Source organism: Electrona antarctica, assembly GCF_951216825.1.
Source record: "Electrona antarctica genome assembly, chromosome: 7".
Lineage (NCBI taxonomy): Eukaryota > Metazoa > Chordata > Actinopteri > Myctophiformes > Myctophidae > Electrona > Electrona antarctica.
In genome coordinates this window covers 42,289,978-42,312,281 of record NC_136812.1, presented here as the reverse complement: position 1 = coordinate 42,312,281, position 22,304 = coordinate 42,289,978, and the positions used below count along the sequence as shown (strand labels likewise).

The 22,304-nt window shown below is 46.4% G+C and overlaps 1 protein-coding gene across 7 annotated transcripts in view; it reads left to right on the top strand.

Annotated features, from left to right (window-relative positions):
• opa1 (OPA1 mitochondrial dynamin like GTPase) overlaps positions 1-22,304 on the top strand; it is a 58,968-nt gene that overhangs the window by 22,741 nt on the left and 13,923 nt on the right. For all 7 annotated transcript variants that reach the window (XR_013790462.1, XM_079506500.1, XM_079506498.1 and 4 more), the window contains 8 exons: positions 1,934-2,099; positions 2,449-2,601; positions 4,044-4,152; positions 4,608-4,687; positions 5,553-5,693; positions 6,563-6,679; positions 7,417-7,510; positions 8,837-8,947. Coding sequence is in view for 6 of the 7 variants with exons in the window: in XM_079506500.1 (XP_079362626.1) it covers positions 1,934-2,099; positions 2,449-2,601; positions 4,044-4,152; positions 4,608-4,687; positions 5,553-5,693; positions 6,563-6,679; positions 7,417-7,510; positions 8,837-8,947 (971 nt within the window). In the remaining variant the exon portion in view is untranslated. The remainder of the gene's footprint in view (positions 1-1,933; positions 2,100-2,448; positions 2,602-4,043; positions 4,153-4,607; positions 4,688-5,552; positions 5,694-6,562; positions 6,680-7,416; positions 7,511-8,836; positions 8,948-22,304) is intronic.

Genomic DNA, 22,304 nt, shown 5'->3' with positions numbered 1-22,304 from the left:
TGACCCTTACTCCTTATTACTGCATGTTGCTGGGAAATGATGACGCTCATCTTGGATTTAAGGCTCATTACAATGTTCAATTCATTGCCTCTGTAGGGGGGGGGGGTGGCTGCTCAGGTGGTCATGATGAGCGCTCGGGGGATGGGGGCACGCGTTGCATTGCGATGTGTTGTGAGCTTTTAGATCTGCTATTTTTGCTGTATTTGAAAGCGTGAAGGTAAAAGAAGATGCCATGCCACATTGCCACACAACTCATGGGCACAATGCAGTATAAATGTATTCACCAACGGTTTGACCACTAAGGTCTTTTTGAGGTTTCCTATTTCAAATCACAGCACATGGTGTTTATTAATGCAGATATTATCTCTCTCAGACGCTATTGTCAAGTTGCAACCAAGGGTGCATGTTTTCTGAAGTAGTCTGTTTATTGCCAATGTCTCCCGTCCTGCTATTCTTATGCCTAATTTCTACTCTTGTTGTATGATGGCATGAAACCACTCCGCGCTCTCAGTTAAACCTTGCTCTGAGTGCGCGCACACACACACACACACACACACACACACACACACACACATTACAGAGCATGTCGGGCGGAACTGATACATTGTTTTGAAGTGGAGAGGTTTGTGGTTGTAAATGTACACGCATAGCGAATACATTTGGTAATTAAATCAATTCATACTCAGACCTGCGCGGGCGCCAAAACAAAATGGTGATTCTCCAGTAGATTTGGGGTGAAATATCATGCGTCCCCCAGACGCATCTACGGTGAGTTTAATGCGTCGAATAATTATGCGTCGGAGACGCCGGACACGCAGCTACTGTAACAGGATCGTTGCAAAGAATGGCATGGCAAGTTTGGCATTAGACGGTACAATACAGTTGACAACAAATGCATAAAACAGTGTTTGTATTCAAAGTCAATAATTAAGACGGAACTACTTAACGTCGCATAACAGCTCTGGAGCCATACGTACTATTAATTGGTGGAGGTTGAAATAAACACACACACACACATACACACGAGTGTATAGGTATGAGCCCCAACCCCCTGTGGGTCGGGGGTCTAAATGAGATGAATGCGCTGTGTTGTGACCGTCCCCAGTGTGCGTGCCATCAGGTCTGCTGGATCAATGCTCTGATGAATGGCTCACAGAGATGGGACAGGGGGTGGCCCTGTTAGCCGGCCCGACCAGCGCTATCATAGTTAGCAGCCATCGATGGCAAAAGGAGCGCCAGCCCCCGAACAAAAGGAGAGGACGAGCCGGATGAAATATGAGCGCGCGTTTATGATAAATGAGCAAAGGGCGCTTAACAGCTCTCCCCGTCCCGAAGGGGGCCGGCGATGGTTTTGTCCCATTGTCACATGGGCCTCTCTGCGGTCAGGACGGCGGGCGGGGGGACGCTGTTAGCTCCAGGATAACGGCCTCATGCCGGGGAGCGTATCGGAAACTACAGTCAAGTGCAATCTCACTGTACGTACGGGACTGAAAGCAACTCGATAGCAGGGAGCGATCCAATGGCCCACGCTCGCCTGTTCTCCTCATTGTTCTCCTTCCCCCTCAGGATCACTTAGTGGGAAGGAAAGAATGCAGACAGCTGGAAGCGTCTCTCTGGATGCACTTTCACCTGTTTGCTTGTTAGAGAGCAGGTCCAAAAGAATAAATGCCAACAACAAAATGTATCCAAGAGATTGTATCCATTCCAAAACCACACTTCCTAATTTGCTGCGGTTCAAACTGGTGTGATTGGAGTGTGTCATCACTAGCAGTGTACTATGTATGTATTATTATAAGAACGTGTAATGGATAGATACAGTCGGTCACATTTATTTTTCCTAAACCTTTGGGAAGATAAACTCTCTCTCCGTCTCTAGCGTCTTCATTCAATGTCACATGACCTTTGACCTCCCCGTCTCTCCCCCCTCCCCCAGGGAGGCCATCTTGCAGAAGAAGCTGTGGGAGCGCGTGTCCACTCACGTGATCGAGAACATCTACCTTCCCGCCGCGCAGTCCATGAACTCAGGCACCTTCAACACCACCGTGGACATCAAGCTCAAACAGTGGACTGATAAGCAGCTGCCCCACAAGGCCCTGGAGGTAGTACGGTGACTCGTCTGTCTGTTTAGCCCATTAAGACCTGAGGCCGGTTCTACAAATGCCTTCTAAATCAGCAGTTCTCTCACTTTCAGGATTTTTCAAAACTGTTCCAAAAGTTTGTTACAAAATAGCAGATGTACAGCGTGGCACAAAGTGCTTGTACAGCTTGTACTGTGAGCTTGTACATCTGCTATTTTTGAATAGCCAACGCAAACATCTAAAATGACACGATAATGCCAATCCCGGTTTTAATTGTTTAAGTATTAAACTGATCAAATCCTAACTCAAACTGAGTTGATTTTTTTTTGTGGTGGGGTGATCATATTCTTTCTGCCACGTTCTCCTCCAGGTTGCGTGGGAGACGCTGCAGGAGGAGTTTGCACGCTTCATGGCAGAGTACAAAGGCAAAGACCAGGACGACATCTTTGACAAGCTGAAGGAAGCCGTGAAGGACGAGAGCGTCAAGAGACATCAGTGGAACGAGAGGGCCATGGACAGCCTGGTAAACACACTAGTCTTAACGACAGGGCCATGGACAGCCTGGTAAACACACTAGTCTTAACGACAGGGCCATGGACAGCCTGGTAAACACACTAGTCTTAACGAGAGGGCCATGGACAGCCTGGTAAACACACTAGTCTTAACCAGAGGGCCATGGACAGCCTAGTAAACACACTAGTCTTAACCAGAGGGCCATGGACAGCCTAGTAAACCCACTAGTCTTAACGACAGGGCCATGGACAGCCTAGTAAACACACTAGTCTTAACAACAGGGCCATGGACAGCCTAGTAAACCCACTAGTCTTAACGACAGGGCCATAGACAGCCTAGTAAACCCACTAGTCCAACGAGAGGGCCATGGACAGCCTGGTAAACCCACTAGTCTTAACGACAGGGCCATAGACAGCCTGGTAAACCCACTAGTCTAACGAGAGGGCCATGGACAGCCTAGTAAACACACTAGTCCAACGAGAGGGCCATGGACAGCCTAGTAAACACACTAGTCCAACGAGAGGGCCATGGACAGCCTAGTAAACACACTAGTCCAACGAGAGGGCCATGGACAGCCTGGTAAACCCACTAGTCTTAACGAGAGGGCCATGGACAGCCTGGTAAACCCACCAGTCTAACGACAGGGCCATAGACAGCCTAGTAAACCCACTAGTCTTAACGAGAGGGCCATGGACAGCCTGGTAAACACACTAGTCTAACGAGAGGGCCATGGACAGCCTGGTAAACACACTAGTCTAACGAGAGGGCCATGGACAGCCTGGTAAACACACTAGTCCAACGAGAGGGTCATGCCCATGGACAGCCTGGTAAACCCACTAGTCTCAGTAACACACACATGCCATCTCCACACTGAAGCACGGTCCGCTGGAATCCATTACGGTACCCTGCACAGAGAAAGAAAGGTTGTTTGAATTTAGCTAGTAGTTAGCCACCTAAGCCCGATATAATTTGTCTGATGAGGAATAAACAAAATAGCCAATTGAAAGTGGTTAAGTATGCTAATGTAGCTAGGAGCATGATACAATTGTAGCACAGTGTGGAAAGGGCAGCATATGACTGCATGGCTAAATTTGGAGGGAACCGCTCGGAGTACCGGAGATGTTTCTCATTTCCGTTAGGCTAGACGAGCTAAACACTGACTAACAGTTAGAGATGGCAATTATGTTGGTAGACAGACATTTCATTGTACAATTTGTATGTGTTTTTATTTTTTTTATTGTAAACGCCACTCGGTTCACAAGACCAGGGTACAAAATACAAACTTCAGGTTCTGTGTGTGTCTCTCTGTCTCTCTGTCTGTCTCTCTCTCTCTCTCTCTGTCTGTCTCTGTCTCTGTCTCTGTCTCTGTCTCTGTCTCTGTCTCTCTCTGTCTCTCTCTGTCTCTCTCTCTGTCTCTCTCTGTCTCTCTGTCTCTCTGTCTCTCTCTCTCAGAGGGTGATCCAGCACAACGCCCTAGAGGACCGCTCCATCACAGACAAACCCCAGTGGGACGCAGCCATCCAGTTCATGGAGGAAACACTGCAGTCACGCCTTAAAGACAGTATGTCAGCCGTGACGGATTCATACACGCTCATCTTGACCCTCCTTATATTGTCCTCGGCCTAAGCTATTTGTACAGTACAAGTCCCACGTTTTGCTGCTCTAGCCTCAATATACTGCAAGTTGTTTTTCTGGAGAAATCTGCTCCACTTCCAAGATCTGTGGTACTATTGCACAATAGATTAAAAAAGGATGAACACACAAAGTGAAGGTCTTCTGCAATGGCTGCCTCTTTCAGAATCAGGAAACTACAGTAGGTGGAATGACTGTATCCAGTTGATGCATCGTGACTAGTTGTCAGCTTGTAGAGCTGCTCTTTTTGTCACGCAACTCTGTTGTACTACTGAATTAATGTACATGGACATACTTAGAACTCATGAGTCAGAATGGTGCCTGTGCTTTTCTCATCTCCCTCTCTCCCTCCTCTCCTCTCGTCGTCCCTCCCTCCCCTCCTAGCTGAGTCAGTGATCGGTGACATGGTGGGTCCAGACTGGAAGCAGAGGTGGATGGGCTGGACAAACCGAACATCTGAACAGGTCAGAGCTCAAGGCTGTAGACTCGACAAACATTTGCCTCTATAACTCAATGCGTTCTCAGCTTGTACATTCATTGGTTATTTTCACTGGATTTTTCGAAAAATAGCTCACCTGTAATATCACATGCGATAAGTTCTGAGCTAACCCTAACCCTGAGTTATTACACTGGCGTATACATATAAGCATATGTACTGTATAGGCCTAAGGCCTATATATTATTATTTTTATGTTTTATCCCACAATTTTTGTAACCCATTTTTTCACCCAGTGTCAATTATCTAATGTAATCCTGGGCGCTACACTTCCTCTGCCAACCTGGGGGGAGCAGCGGACTGACCTCATGCTTCCTTCTATGCATGAGGAGTCCAAGCTGCTTCTTTTCACCTGACAGGGGGGAGTTTCCCTGGTTGGACGTAGCGCGTGGAAGGAACACGTTATTCCGACCAGTTCCTTTCCCCTCCATCAGGCGCCCCGGCTAGCCAGGGGGAGGTAGTTTAGAGACCAGGATTACTGCATGTTTTTGTGAGGGTACCTCACCCCCCCCCCCCCCCCCCCCCCCCCTCCATGTCATGGATTTTGTTTTTGTTATTGCATTCCTGAGCCAATAATCTGATCACCAGCAGAGTCTCCAAGAGTCTCCTACTGAGTCTCCTACTGAGCCATGATCCTGTCATCAAATTATTGGTTTAGGAATGCGACAAAAACAAAACGATCTCCATGAATAATTCAAGGCTTCGTGGGGTGTGTAATTGATAGAAAACAAGTCGTTCTTTGGGTGAACTACTCCTTTTTTTAAGAACATCAGTTACGGTTTCTCACCCTGAAGACCCTTTCTCACTGGCCTCTCCCTGAACCTTTTTTACAGCACGTCCGCAACGAAACCAAAAATGAGCTGGAGCGTCTGCTGAAGCTCAACGAGGACCACACGGCCTACCTGGCCAACGATGAGGTCACCACCGTCCGCAAGAACCTGGAGGGACGCGGCGTGGACGTGGACCCTGTCCTGGTCAGACTCACTGTCACAGTCATAACACCATCGCCTAATCGCAAATATTTTAGCATAATCACAATTATCTTGCGTCATCGTCATGTTCATTTCCATGTTCCATGTTCAAACATATATTTTACCAAAATTGTGGAAATGTCAGATCTACGAGCTCAAAATGTGTCGCAATGCGACGTATTTTGAGCTTGTAGATTGGCTATTTCCACTATTAATTTGTTTTGAAAGTATTAATTGATTAAATATGTCATTGTACATTGTGTGTACAATCATATCTGCACTGTGCGAAGTCTAAAACAGAAATGTAGTTTTAATTGTTCCAATGTTCAACGACACAATTAATTCGTTGATCGTAATTATTTGAGTGACAATTAATTGTCGAGTAAAAATTCATAATCATGACAGCCCTATAAGACTGGAACGCTCGCATGCTTAGACAACTCTGGTTTCTCTGGTCACGCAGCTAGGAGAGAACACGAGGAAATGGGGCATGTTTCTGATTGATGAACACAACACATTGCGTTGATGCATTCTCACTTGTCCTCTTATACTTTACTGAACGGATTCACGACACCTAAATGTTGATTTGGAAAACAAAACTAAAACTAAAATTAGGCATACATTTTCGGGGGAATGTTGACAATGGCATATTATACTTATACATTTTAAATGCTTACGTTATATGTATGACACTTCAACCTTGCTGCTATAATGACACCTGAATTTCCCTCTGGGAATCAATGAGGTTTATCTTATCTGAAGCCTGCAATACATCCATCATGTGTCCAAAGCCAATTCATAATTGATTATCCTTTTATTAACACTTAGTAATACTCAGTAATAATTGTCTTTTTGACTTCCCGTGCGTTCAGATCAAGGACACGTGGCACCAGATGTACCGTCGGCACTTCCTCCAGAAGGCCCTGACCCACTGCAACCTCTGTAAGAGAGGCTTCTACTACTACCAGAGGCACTTTGTGGACTCGGAGGTGAGCATCCACTGGCTGGCTGGGGCTTCAGTTCAGTCCTCTGGCTGGCTGGGGCTTCAGTCCTCTGGCTGGCTGGGGCTTCAGTCCTCTGGCTGGCTGGGGCTTCAGTCCTCTGGCTGGCTGGGGCTTCAGTCCTCTGGCTGGCTGGGGCTTCAGTTCAGTCCTCTGGCTGGCTGGGGCTTCAGTCCTCTGGCTGGCTGGGGCTTCAGTCCTCTGGCTGGCTGGGGCTTCAGTCCTCTGGCTGGCTGGGGCTTCAGTCCTCTGGCTGGCTGGGGCTTCAGTCCTCTGGCTGGCTGGGGCTTCAGTCCTCTGGCTGGCTGGGGCTTCAGTCCTCTGGCTGGCTGGGGCTTCAGTCCTCTGGCTGGCTGGGGCTTCAGTTCAGTCCTCTGGCTGGCTGGGGCTTCAGTTCAGTCCTCTGGCTGGCTGGGGCTTCAGTTCAGTCCTCTGGCTGGCTGGGGCTTCAGTCCTCTGAGCCTGCTCGTCATCTGTACCTAGCGTCATTAATTTATAGGACAGGTATACTCGTCATACGCATCCAATGTGTTAAAACTTAAGTGTGTGTGTGTGTGTGTGTGTGTGTGTGTGTGTGTGTGTGTGTGTGTGTGTGTGTGTGTGTGTGTGTGTGTGTGTGTGTGTGTGTGTGTGTGTGTGTGTGTGTGTGTGTGTGTGTGTGTGTGTGTGTGTGTGTGTGTGTGTGTGTGTGTGTGTGTGTGTGTGTGTGTGTGTGTGTCTGTTAGTTGGAGTGTAATGACGTGGTCCTGTTCTGGAGGATTCAGAGGATGCTGCTAATAACGGCTAACACACTTCGACAGCAGCTCACCAACACAGAAGGTATGGCTGTAGAACAAACAGACTGTTGGACCAGATGTCCTCTAAGACTGATTCAGGACCACCAATGTCACATCTTTCTCCCTTTAGATGTCCTTTAAGACTGATTCAGGACCACCAATGTCACATCTTTCTCCCTTTTAGATGTCCTTTAAGACTGATTCAGGACCACCAATGTCACATCTTTCTCCCTTTTTTTGAGTGGTGCAACCACTCCCTTACGGAGCTGGGTGGCTGGGTGGGTGGGTGCGTCTGAGCACGAAAACAGCATGGTTGTTTTTCACCACCTGTGCGCAACCTAACACACACAAACACACACGCACATATATGGTGATTTCGGGGACACCCACACGGAGCACCACTCACTTCACACGGGTGTGATTTTAACCAATGTAGTCGTTGCCAATTCCTACATTCTGTGTAGTCGTGTCACTGCTGCCCCTACTGGCTCAGCTGCCAGTGAGGAGCCAGCGCTGAGAGGACGTATCGCCTCGATTTACAGTTTACAATTAAGGCATTTAGCAGACGCTCTTCATCCAGAGCGATTTACAGTAAGCAAGAACAAAAAACATGGTAATACATCAAATGCATAAAAATAGTCATCAAGAATCATACGTAAGCTAAGAACCTAACAGTGGAATATCTATATAATGAAACCATGCATATGCACAAGTGCTACGTCTACAAAAAATCACACCTGTGTGAACTGAGTGGTGCAACTCCCCTCTCCCCCTGAACCCCCCCCCCCCCCCCCCCCCCCCCCCTCTCTCTCTCTCTCATTAGCAGGCAACAGTGCAGCACTATCTCTCTCTCTCTGTTTCTGGCACAACAGCGCCACTTTTGCCCCTACTGGTACTAATAGTAACATAGTCACACACAGTCACATAGGTTAACACGGACATTGCTGTTCCTTGGAGTGGTTGCACCACTCAAAAATGCTATCTAAATGACATAAGTTGAGCCTTTGCATATGCCTGTAAGGTTGGCAAGGCAAGTGCTACGGCACCATCCTATCCTACTCCTCACTGTTCCAACAGTGAGGACGTGGGGGGAGGCAGGGACATCCACTAAATGTTTGTAGTACAGAATCGTCAGGTGGAAGCATTATAAAATTGTGGAAACCAACACCTCTGTCTTGAAAGACTAATCACAAAAGGAGACTTTTAGTGGCCTGTCCAATAGAAAGGTCTGACTATTAACATCATGTAAATAACAAGTTATTGTCTTAATGGCATCATATCTACTGTATGAGAGAACGGAGAGTAAAATCCAATGCATTGATTGAATGGGATATTGAGGTAGTACTTGTGCGTGTGTGTGTTCTTGCAGTGCGTCGTCTAGAGAAGAACGTGAAGGAGGTGTTGGAAGACTTTGGAGAAGATCTAGAGAAGAAGTCGCATCTCATCACGGGCCGCAGGGTCCAACTGGCTGAGGACCTCAGTGAGTCACACACACACACACACACACACACAGATTGGAGATAATGTGGCATTGCATCATGTTCTCCTCTCTCACCTGCCAACATTTACTATTGACAGGATAATTTCATTATACAGTACATAATGCACGTACTGTATATGTAAACACCACACAGTACAGATATGTATCCATAGTGTTTATCAGATGATGTTAATGTGTTGTGCAGTGCAGTGTTATTGCAGTGCAGAGTGAATGCAGAGTTCAGAGTTCATACACTCCACTACTGTATATTGGCTTCTGTAGGGATTTACCTTCCAGCCCTCCAGGTTCAAGCATTCTTGAACTACTATGACTGCCTACATGCCCCACACACACCTACACTCTCTCTCGCTCTCATTCTCTTGTTTGCTTGCTCGCTCACTCGAGCTGGGCAAGGCTTATCCGGTCGAGTGTCTAAGCGGTAGTAGAAATACTAGAATTTGGCGGAAATACCGCCCCAAGGAAATAACGTTGCATGAAACGAGTGATTGGTCAAAAAAAGATTCCGCGGAAAGTACGTACGACGGAAGTCCCGTCATATTTGACACACATTCTCTGCATTAGGTTTTTCAGGCTTTTCTCCTGCTACTCTCTCACAGACCCGCACACACATTCTCTGAGCAACTTGTACTCACAGCCATAGGAAGTAACAAGAAACTGCCACTAGATGGCATCAGTGTTTAAGAAAAAGACAGAATGATTAGTGTTGACCAGTGTGTTTATACCAGTGAAATGGTCCAGTATCTGGATAAGTGTATGACTGTATCTCCTTTGAAATTGGCTTGAGTTTCTTTTCCCTACTTATAGTGATAGTAAGTTGATAGTTTTCTTCTCATTTGCGCCTTCTTGTGTGTTCTTGTTTATGTTGCTGTTGTTTCTGTCTGTCTGTCTGTCTGTCTGTCTGTCTGTGTGTAGGTAGCCAACACAAGCTGCTGTTAACACAACCATGTTGATTAATTTAAATACACATCCATGAGAGACAAGCACACACTAGATGATACACACACTCTTTCTGCCTGTCACCTCTTTAACCGTTCTCATTTTTTAGATAGATATCTTTGTCATTCAGCAGATACATAAAATGCATAAGAGAACGAAATGTCGTTTCACTGGCTTCCAATCTGCTAGTTAAAATAAAACTAAAATACTATTACTAAAATCTAAATCCACTCAAAAAAAAAAACATTAGTTCATAGAGACAGATATTGCACGATAGCAGTCCTTATAGCAGCATATAGGGATAAAGGTTAGGGGACATTGGACTTGGGGGGGGGGGGGGGGGGGGGGGGGGGGGGGGGGGGGCTCTTGGAGAATCTGCCTGTTTTTAAACAGAGTGAACTGTCCCTGGTGTGGGGTGGGGTGGGGTCAGTCCTGATGATGTTGGCCTCTCTCTCTCTCTCATGAAGAAGGTATGGCAGGTGGTAGTTTGTTGGTAGTGTTTCCCTTTTCTTTCAAACATCTTGACATCCATTTATCCATCTAAGCAAGGCTGGTCAGTGTGTGCATAACGATGTCCATTAGTACTTTAGTAGGGCTCATATGAAAAGTGTTTTGATTTCATGATAAAAAAGTAAATACAGATATCTTTGCCTCATGACATAATGTCCATCAGACATCATATCATTACACAATGTCCAATAAGTTATCTTGTTATGACGCAGTGTTTGTCAGATATATTATCACCCCGGATGTCCATCACAGCCTTGTAGTCGCCACACTATAGTTGACAGATTGTCTTAAAGAAGACATCACATCACCCTCCATTTGCGCTGTTTTGACATGAAATACACTTTGTTAATTGGTGTGTGTGTGTGTGTGTGTGTGTGTGTGTGTGTGTGTGTGTGTGTGTGTTATACATTCCCGTTTTATTGGATAAGTAATAGGCCGTGGAGAGTGGCAGGGAGGTCAGAGGCGAGGGAGGAGCGTGTGTGTGCGCATGCATGCGTGTGTGCGCATGGCATGCGAGCACGTGCACTCTCTAAAAAGAAAGCCAGTTATGTGACGACGGTCACGGCGTGAAGCAAAACCCTCGAGTTGTGAAGCACACTGTGTGTGTGTGTGTGTGTGTGTGTGTGTGTGTGTGTGTGTGTGTGTGTGTGTGTGTGTGTGTGTGTGTGTGTGTGTGTGTGTGTGTGTGTGTGTGTTGAGGCTACTGTGAATCAGACGATCTGCACGGCTGTGGTCTCTGGTCTGTGTGAGCCTGCTGCTGGTAACTAGAGACCCTGGGAGAGCAGAGCATTCCTGTGCTTTTAGCCGTGACACACACACACACACACACACATCAACGAGGATGACCGTTACTCCTGTCTGGAGCCTTACCAACCAGAGGCAAGCCTGGACTTGTTGGCTTCTCTAGTGCTGTTTGTCTGTTTGGGGGTCAGCCTTAAACTGCCTCGCTTCAAACGGCATACTTTCACTGTTTATTTTTGAAACACGCTCATTCATGAGTTTGACTGCAGCAGAATAGTCAATGTTGGGGTGTAATTGTATGGTGTGAATCATTAAAACTACAGATGTCGCTGCCTTAAGGGTCCATTTCTGTTGTTCTTTTAGCACTTTTAATCAGGTTTTCTATTCTGTCATATGTCAGTGAGCTTGTAAATTGCAGATATGCTGAGATCTTCTATTATTTAATTATTTGTTGTTTTTGACGCTTTTTTGTCTATAACGACACCCCCCCAAAATAGGGCATTTGTAACTGACATGTAACTACAGTACGACACAGACCCTTCTGGGTCCATTTGGTTATATTTGCACCCCCGCAGAGTTGGATTAACTCCCAGGATTTTACTCTGTGTGTAGTCACTCAGTGCACTAATGCAGGGGTTCCCCGGAAATGCTTTGGCCATGTCTCGCGACCCCCTGCCCCCAATTGACCGCTACAATAACCTTAATAATATCGAGAAAATACATACTGTATATATATTCTGAAACCAGATATAATCATTAAGGAAGGTTTATGCATGCACTATGTGTTGTGTAAACTCTCAATTTCCATTTTACAGCCATTCAGTTGCCAAAAAAATCATCTGGGGACCCCCAAAATAATTTTGCGACCCCTCCCGAGTGGTCGCGACCCACAGGTTGAGAACCCCTGCACTAATGGATGCTTACTTGCGATGAGTGGTGAATGGCACGCCCCCCCCGCCCCCCCCCAGGGCTAGCGCCCTGCACATATCTGCTAATTGTTAGCTGTCCACCCACTGTTGGCTCCTAATAACAGACTGGAGCAGTGTGACGGAGACCTTCCTCCATGGTGACCTTATTTACAGACGGCAGGCTAAGTGCTGGAAGTGTGCATTATTGAAGCAGCACGAGGCAGGCATGCTTCCTCAAGACGGGCTGTCAGGATACTCTGAGGCACTCGACTGGAGACACTCACACACACCTACAATTGCTATACACAAAGCTGACAAACATTCTCAGTCACAAACGTTTTCATGCATTGTACACGCACACATAATCTCACACTGTGTGTGTGTGTGTGTGTGTGTGTGTGTGTGTGTGTGTGTGTGTGTGTGTGTGTGTGTGTGTCCTACAAATGCCATAGTGCAGTAACTAGATGGGCAAAGAATCAAACTGATAAAATGCCAAAGTGTTTCAACTGGCCAGCCAAGTGCGTTATCGGTGTATAAGTTATATTGCACTAATTGATATCTGGGGTAATTGTTTGTCCCCCTATATCGTGTGTGTGCGCACACTTTGAGACAAATTAATAGGTCGGTGTCGCCATGAATGTGGTTGCTGCGTGTTGTCTTTGTAGGGCAGTGTAGTCTAGCCACGTTTCCAAACAGGTCTTATGTTGTGTCAAATGATGTGCCTCTCTGGTCCAAACACAACTCCTTGTGCCATGTACTGTACTGTACTGTACTGTACCTCCTGTTCCAGAGATACTCTCACCCTATACACACACATTTGCATGCACACACACACACACACACACTCATGTGCACACACAGACAGACACACACAAACACACGATAATTGATGAGTGTTGCTATGGCTTCACATAATCAAATAGCAACCTTGCATTACCTAAACATACACACATTAATACACACACACACACTCATGTGCACATGTCATGCCCGCCCACATACATAAAAACACACCGTCATGCACGGATACACACACATTCACGTACGCCTAACAAATGCACGCACATGCTCACACGCTCCCTATTGTTGCCCTTGATAGTGGCTTCCTGTCGTACAGATAGGGGACCAGTGTGTAATAGTCCACAGGTGAACGCAACAATGCTTTGTCTGGTTGCTATCTCTGTGTGCACGTGTGTGTGTGCGCTGCTATATGTGCGTGTGCATCTGCCTGTCTTTGTGTTTGGCTAGGTAGACTGATACTTAGGTGTCGCCCTTAGAACACAAACGAACGCACGCACACACACACACACACACACCCTTCATTGACTTTCCGCCTCCTCTGCCAGGATAAACACACACTATCGGATAGGTATATATCCACAGGCTGACCAGGGCATAGGTATGCTGTTGCATGTGAGTTTACATGCACGCATGCACACACACGCACACACACACACACACACACACACACATACACAGCTCATCTCCTCTGCACACACACTCAGGAATGCCCAGGCCTGCCTAGCCTTGTAGACATCAAGTCTTCTTTCCCAGACCATCTCAGACACTCACTTCCCACCAGCAGATACTTAACTTGGAGGAGCATGTGGGAATGTATGAGAATCCGTAAAGAGATCTGGCTGGCTTGTCGCGTCGACACCATTGATGGAAAATGAACACCAGCCATTAGCTAAATGCCTGAATACCAGCAAAAATGTTGGTTCATTTGGTGACCACTATGTGAACGGCAAGGTTTCCTGTTCCAGTTGTCTTGTACACACAGGAACTCGCACTTAATACCACATTTTGGGCCCGGGCGGCTGGCGTAGCCGTCTGGGCACCTTGGCTGGTAATCCAGTCTGGCAGTGTGCTGCGGGTTCGACTCCCGATCCCGACGGCCTTTACTGCGTGTCACCTCCCCAATCCCCATCTCTCTCCCCTCTCAATAAAAAGAAAAAAAGGTGAAAGCCAAAAAAATATATCTCTTAAAATACCACATTTTGATCGTGCGTGTGTGCGTGCGTGTGTGCGCGCGCTCATTTTCACACAGCCCTAATGCATCTGCTTTTTTAGGGCGAGCAGAGCTTTTCCAGAGTAATTCATAAAGTATCGCACAGTTCTTCCTCTCTCTGTCCATCAGCTTGAGTTAGTGAAGGAGTGGAAGATGTGGGTCGTTAGGTGTCTGACATTCAGTGCTGGGAATTTCTCTCTGAGATGTAGGCTGGCCGTGTGTCTGTGTGTGTGTGCGCGTGCACGTCTCTCCATCACACTAAATGACCAAGCCAGACTGACAGACTTGCGATACGCCTCACGGAGCACAAAGTAAGGCCTTTCTCAACAAGAAAGTTCAGTCCCCCCCCCCCCCCCCCCCCCCACACACACTTTTTGATAGGCTGGGAAATGTTGGAGCTTTAGCTTTTTGTGGCACTTTTATTGACGGTACGGACGAGAAGAGAGAGACCTTTGAGACATTTGCAACGTCTCACGCGGCAACGTGGGTCTCGAGACTGGACATTTTCACGAGGACACATGCTATGAACATCGTATGCAGGGGATCATGGTGATCTGGTCTGGTACATTGTGTTGTTGTGACTTAATGGAAAAGACCATATTGGGTTTAGTGGACAAAGTAAGGCGGCTAATGCCACTCCATCCATTGGCCTGCATTGTGTATGCTATGGGCCATTGGGGCTCTCTTCATATGCAGCTCAGTTATATCTGGGATTATGTTGGTATGAGACTACATATTGTCTGGGATTTGGGATATTGTAATATTGTCATATGGCAGCAAAAGTGCTGTCTCCTCCTGGTTTCAGTTACTAGGCCTATCTCACAGCATTTCCCCGCCCCCTTTCCACGCCCCCTTTTGGAGCTAATGGTGTTATTTTTTCTGCGGTCCATAGACTTCCATGTTAAAAGAGGTATTTTCACAAGTCACAAACTACCGTTTTGTAAAGGTAAGGTTTATTCTACTTATTTGAGTTGTTATACCATTGTGTTTTCTTCATATTATTATCGGTCTTTGACATTTTAACATTAGGAAATGTACTTAGATTCTCCAGAGAAAAAAAGTGTAAATGCCTAATGTTAAATGACACCACTAGCTACCGGAAGGGGGCGTAGAAAGGGGGCTGTGAGATATGCCTATTAAAGGGATAGTTCAGATTTTTTGAACTTAAGTTGTATGAAATACTTGCCATTAATATAGTGGTTGCAACTGTATTAATTGATTGCCCGAGTCCCATGGTGGGAGTTCTGCTCTGGTTTTGGTCAATATTAAGTAGTTCCGGTAATTTTGTGGGGGGCACTGGGGCCACGCAGTAAAAGTAAATGAATCCACAAAACAAACGTAATTTGTATTGTTGACCTATTTCTAAAATATTAGCGTGACTTTCGTTCAACTTTGACCCCTCTATCACATGGAACTATTTTTTGGGCGTAGTGATATGGACACAAAAAAACATAGTTCTGTGTGATAGAGGGGTAAAAAAAGAACGGAAGTTGCACTAATATTTTAGAAATAGGTCAACAATACAAATGACGTTAGTTTTGTGGATTAATTTACTTTTACTGCATGGCCCCCAGTGCCCCCCACAAAATGACCGGAACTACTTGATATTTCACCAAAACCAGAGCAGAACTCCCACCACAGGACTCGGGCAATCAATTAATACAGTTGCAACCACTATATTAATGGCAAGTATTTCATACAACTTAAGTTCAAAAAATCTGAACTATCCCTTTAAGCCTGATTTTATCATTTAAAAAATAGCCTATCCATAAGCGCATTCCGGCTTCATTAAATATTTGTGTGTGTGTGTGTGTGTGTGTGTGTGTGTGTGTGTGTGTGTGTGTGTGTGTGTGTGTGTGTGTGTGTGTGTGTGTGCGCGTGTGCGTGCGCGTGCATTACTCAGTGTGTCCTGACTTGACTGTAGGAGATTCCTCCCTCCAGCTCAACTGTGTGTGTGCGTGCGTGTGGGAATTGACCCCTGCACCTATTTTGTTCATCATGATGAGACAAGAGGTGCGTGTGTGTGTGTGCTCGCGTGCACATCTTGTGAAAGCCCCTGTTCTCAGAGCTGTTGCAGGCCAGTCGTTCTGCAGTGGATCAGCAGCACGCCTCAGTCCCAAAATAAGGTTTGACCCCTGAGGTCAGCCTGTTAAGATCACCAGATACCTGATCTCCATCCAGCTCCCCTTTCTCTGCCTGCATGTCTGTATGTGTCAATCACTGCTTGTCTGTCTGTCTGTCTGACCTCACCAGCTGTTGCCTTTTGTCCATATATTCACACACACCTCTGTCTAGCAATATCCTCTCGTTTTAACCACAGTCAAGCTGGCATCACTTATTTTTGTAGGCAAATCTATCTATCTATAATTGCACCATGTCTCTGTGTGTACGTCTGTAATCCACGTAACTCGAGAAGCGTTCGCCCCACCGACTTCCAATTCGACACACGCGTTCCACACCCCCACAGGGAGTGCAGTGCCCGGCCTTGAGTCTGTCGGACCCACGGTTGTCCAGAACCGCCACAAAAGGCCTCTGCCCAGGCTCTGGACAGGGCCCACATTGATCACCCCTATATCTCCATAATATATGGAGCTGGCCTGTTCTGACATCACAATTATGTTCTGACATCTGCATAGTACCTCCATATGTGGGAATGCCTGACAAAGAACTCCGTGTGGGGCATTCATTTCCAACTTGCATCGTTCCAAGTAGGCTGGCGCCTGCCCACAGAGATCTCCATATATGGTTGTATATTTGGTAGGGTTGGCGCTGTGAGGGCCCTCTAGTTCACTGGTTCCCAAGCTCTGGGTCGGGACCCATTTGTGGGTCGTGGAGACATTGTTATGGGTCCCTTTTATTTTTTTGGTTTCCTACATTTTGTTTTTAATTATCATTTCAAAACATTTACAAAAAACATTCCCAAAAAAAGGAATTTTTCATGAATTGAAAACCAAATTCAATGATTTTTCTTTTCTTGTAGATCTGCTATTTTCAATAGTTTGGGACTCAGACAAACTTCTCTTTTGAGTCACAGGCTAAAAGGGTTGCTCTAGTAGTTAATCAAAAATAGTGCTGTTGGGGTCAGACTAGTATTAACGTTGCAATCCAGAACTAATAAAAAGCTTATTTTAACCAACATTTGTGGTAGAATATGTTAATACAATATAGCATATACTCCATATACTGTAACACGCATACACACACACACACACACACACACACACACACACACACACACACACACACTACAGTAAGTGTGTACAGATATACAGTACCCCATGTTCACACCCATTTGCAGATGCACATACACAAGCTCCACTGACGTTCACAGACGCAAACGTTAACACGCACACACACATTTCCGGCGAGCTCCAATTCGTCAGTCATGGGAGAGGGGCTTTGTGAATGAACCGCGTCGCTGTGGGTGGCTGCATGCATATGGCTGCACGTGTGCTCATTGTCTACCCTGCACTTCGGTAGGAGGCACCATACAATAGACCTCTAGCTGTCTGGACCTGCTTGTCGGAATGCACTCTCCTCTCCCCTCCTTCTCCTCTCCCCTCTTCCCTCCTCTCCTCTTCCCTCCTCTCCTCTTCTTCTTACCTCACTTCCCCTCATCTTCCCTCCTCCTCTCTTCCCTCCTCTCCTCATTTTCCCTCCTCTCTTCTCTTTCCCCCTCTTCTCTTCCCTCGTCTCCTCTTGCCTCATCTACTATCCCCTCTTCTCCTCTCCTCTCCTCTCCTCTCCTCTCCTCTCCTCTCCTCTCCTCTCCTCTCCTCTCCTCTTCTTGCCTCCTCTCTTCTTGCCTCCTCTCTTCTTGCCTCCTCTCCCCTCCTCTCCTCTCCTCTCTTCTTGCCTCCTCTCCTCTCCTCTCCTCTCCTCTCCTCTCCTCTCCTCTCCTCTCCTCTCCTCTCCTCTCCTCTCCTCTCTTCTTGCCTCCTCTCTTCTTGCCTCCTCTCCCCTTCTCTCTTCTTGCCTCCTCTCCCCTCCTCTCTTCTCCCCTCCCGTGGGTGATTTATAGTAGCTCAATAAGAGGTCCTACTCCCTTCTCCTGGGACGTAGGGGAGGACATGTTGGCTTAAGGTGTGTGTGTGTGTGTGTGTGTGTGTGTGTGTGTGTGTGTGTGTGTGTGTGTGTGTGTGTGTGTGTGTGTGTGTGTGTGTGTGTGTGTGTGTGTGTGTGTGTGTGTGTGTGTGTGTGTGTGTGTGTGTGTGTGTGTGTGTGTGTGTGTGTGTGTGTGTGTGTGTGTGTGTGTGTGTGTGTGTGAAAAAGGTACACAAGAGTTTTATGAAAAGGAAAGAGTGTGTATGAGAGAGAGAACTGTGTGGTGTTTGTTCAGGGCGACGGGTCACCACACAATAGGCGTCTGCAGGCGTCTGTTTGCTCCCGGCACACAGCGATACAGTGTTGGCCTCCTGCCTCTGTAAGCTAGTATACACTGAACACAGTGAAACCTCCAGTATTAATGTACCTCTCCTGCTGCGTTCAGACTGGCAGCTACAAAGCCACAGTTTACCATTCATTTTCAATGGAAGCTCAGCGACATGGAGGTGCAAAGCGACACCGCACATTTGTAGCTGCGACAAACATCTACAATCCGAGTTGAGCTGGCTGCAACTGCAGATACAAAAGGACCAAGTGTTGTTTAACCGTCGCTTTGTAGCTTTGGATCTTTTGTACCTGCTATTGTGAACACGGCATCAGAGTCGGTTCTCGCTGTTCGTTCATTCATTCATTCAAACCTTTATTTATTCTCCAAAGACATTGAGGTTGCCCTCATTTGCAGTGTCGTCGAGATATATCAAGCTGTGACATGAGGTCTGTTCGTTCCAACTTGGCGTCCTAAGTATACGGTTCGCATGCTCTGCACCAGATTGGGGTGCCTGCGTGGAGTCATGGTGTGAGAAGACGACAGAACCAACCAATCACGTGACCACAAACCAATCATCTTGACGTCCTTGACCAATGGGCATTGTGTGTGCCGGCCACCCTGCACACACACAGCAATCAAAGGAAAATGGAGTGCTGGCCTGCAAACATACCATTTTTCCTGTGCGAAAACGCCCACATTTTGATTCAGTTTGAAGTACACTGGAGAAGTGGTTCCCAAACGTTTTAGCCCGTGACCCAAAACAGAAATTAGATATTCGCCCGGGACCCAAACTAGTGAAAATATCAGATCTACAAGCTCAGTTGTGAGCTTGTAGATCGGCTATTTTCACTAGTAAAGACAAGGCGGCGATCCGAGCACTAAAAAAGTTAAGTTAAATTAGAGGGTACTTTATTTATAAAAGTTAAAAGTTCTTCTTAAATATTTATTTTAACACATTTTGTGCCCAAGACGTCCACAGACGTCATGGGAATTACCGTAATTAATACTTTCTTTAATTTGTTGTGATTTTCATAAAAAATAATAACATAAAATAACATTGGGCCTGGGTCACTAATTTTAAAGTGTTGTGTGGGCACACAAAGCGTTTAATTTATGGAATTTCTTCATGAAATTACTGGGGAAAAAAAACAAATGTAGAACTGTAGGACACAAAAACTAAGGGGACCCATAACAATGTCTCTGCGACCCACAAATGGGTCCTGACCTAGTGTTTGTGAGCCTCATTCTGAGGGCTCCAGTTTCCCAAACTGTGCTCGCCTTCACCCACATGCTGCCCTCCATCCTCGCCCTGCCTCTCTCTCTCTCTCACCTCAGGGCGTCCCGCTCGCTGCTGTGTCTAACGGGTTTATGAAGGCTTTCATGGTTACCAAGGATTGAAATTTACATTCGCTGGTATTCTGCCTCTGAATGAAAACAAAGCGCAATTTTCTTTTTTAGTTTTGTTTAGGTAATCCATTCCTAAGCCTCGTTTTGTGGGTCGGGAAGGGAGAGAGAGAGAGACCTGGGTTTTCTCTTAGGAGGTGAAAATGTGTTGAGAGGTTGAGTCTGTAATTCTCCCTCTCTTACCCGCACACTGACCCACCACCTTCATTATGGGGGGTGGGGGGGTGCAATTTAACTTTATAGAAATATGTATGTACTGTATGTAAGAGTCTAGAAATACAGGTCCATTTGGTTACATTTGAGTTAAATGAACAGGATTTTACTGTGTAGTGGGGGAACACCGTTTCATTACTCCTACAATACATCTCTCTCCCTCTCTCTCTCTTGTCATGGTTTTAATTTCAGCTTACTACGTGTGTTTAGGTGTGTGTGTTTTCCTGCTGAATAGAGTAAGGCTCCTGTGTGTTGTTGTAAAGTGATCGTCTCGGAGCTGCTACAACTCTACGTTTATTCTTCCCTGGAGTGAGTGGGGAAACCTCAAGGCTTGACTCTGAGCCAAACCGTCCATTTTCTCGTGGGAGCAACCGTAGTAGGCAAACACTGTAGTCCCAGTTGTCATAACGCACGCACGCACACATGCGCGCGCACACACACAGACACACACACACAGACCCGCTGTGACAGGTTGATATACTGCCAAGGCCCTCGTCCTGTTAATGTTGTCTCAAGCGCACTCCCTACATGAACAAACTGTCTTTCTTCTCTTTCTTTATTTCTAAACTCAATTCGACTTAATCTGCCTCCCCATCTCTCTCTCTCGCTCTCTCTCTCTGCCTCCCTTTCTCTCTGCCAACATGTAAGATAGATTGTAGCTACAGTAATCTCACTAATGTCAAAAGCACATGTGGATCCCGCGGTCGCTCTTCCTCTCTCACATCCTCTCGTTTTATCTCTTTTATCGTCCTCCATTACATGCCTCGTCCTATTTTTCCCCCCTCTTCCCCTCTACCATCCACCTCTCTTCATGTTCTGCCTGCTTCTCTCTCTCTCTCCATCTTCCTGACAGCTCCGAGTGGAAATGGCTTCTGTCTTCCTAACAGCTGTAACAGTCGGACCCCCCCGCCCCCTCCTCACCTCCTATAGCCCCAGTCACCCCAACTCCCGTCCTCTCTCTCTGTGAGCCAGAGCAGTGTGCTTCGCTTCAACACGGCTCACACGCGCGCACAGAGATTGACACGCGCACAGTCTCGTTCAAAAACATGCACTCACCACAGGCACCCATGCACGCAACGCGCACACACATACACACAGGGACTTGCACACACTCACTCATACCCACACGAGAAAGACACACACACATACTGTACAGATACACACACACACCCGCCCGCCTACACCTTCCATCCAGCAGCATGTGGCTGACAGGCTCTTGGCAGCAGACGGGGTGTTAAATCTTCCCTCCAGCCCCGTCTTAAGGAAGTGACCCAGTCAGATGGATATTCACACAGTAAGAAGAGACGAGATGAAGGATGGACCAACACGCACAGACACTGTCTCTACACTTCTGCTTTGAGCCTGGTGCTAATGCGAGGGCTTTTCCAATGCCACGGACTCCAAATAGCCATACCCCCTCCCCCCCACAATAATGCAAAATGGCTTTTGTGTGTGTGTGTGTGTGTATATATATTATATTAGTGCTGTCCAAATTAACTCTTTAAGCACCATGTTTAAGAGCTCTTCAGCCGTAAGCCCTTATTTTGAAGAGCCACCAGCTGATTTGGCGAACCAGAATCATTCATTTCTGGGGCAGCCGGTAGACAATTTCACTTTCATCAGAAGTGCTACTATAGTATAGTATAGTATAGTATAGTATAGTACCGCGAGGTCGCAGGGATTTTTTATTGCGCTCCTAAAACATGGATGTTCTGTATGATCACCTCATGGATGTCAAGGACGATCATGTTTTGGGATCCGCCTCTACGCCCATCTCAACCAATCACAGCGACTTTAGAATATGCAAAGACGCCATTTCTGCCCCCCCGGGAAGTGGTGGAAATAGTACTCAAATGTTTTACTTAAGTAAAAGTATCAATACTGCAATATAGAAATACTCTGTTGCAAGTACTAGTCCAGAAATCAAAATGTGCTTGCGTAAATGTACAAAAGTATTGGCATAAAATGTACTTAATGTATGTTTTATAATAATAATACAAATCTACAAAGTAACTAGTAACTAAAGTTTTCAAATACATGTAGTAGAGTAAAAGTAGTGGAGTAAAAGTACTGACAATTGGAAATACTGAAATACCTCAAAGAATTGTGCTTAACACCCCGAGCGGCATAAACGGAGGTCTCCGTCCTATCAAATAGTTACGCTCAGCGCTCAGGACGGAGATTAATTACAGGACGGAACATTAATGATATCATAACCGCTCCACAGGCTGGGAGCGCCTG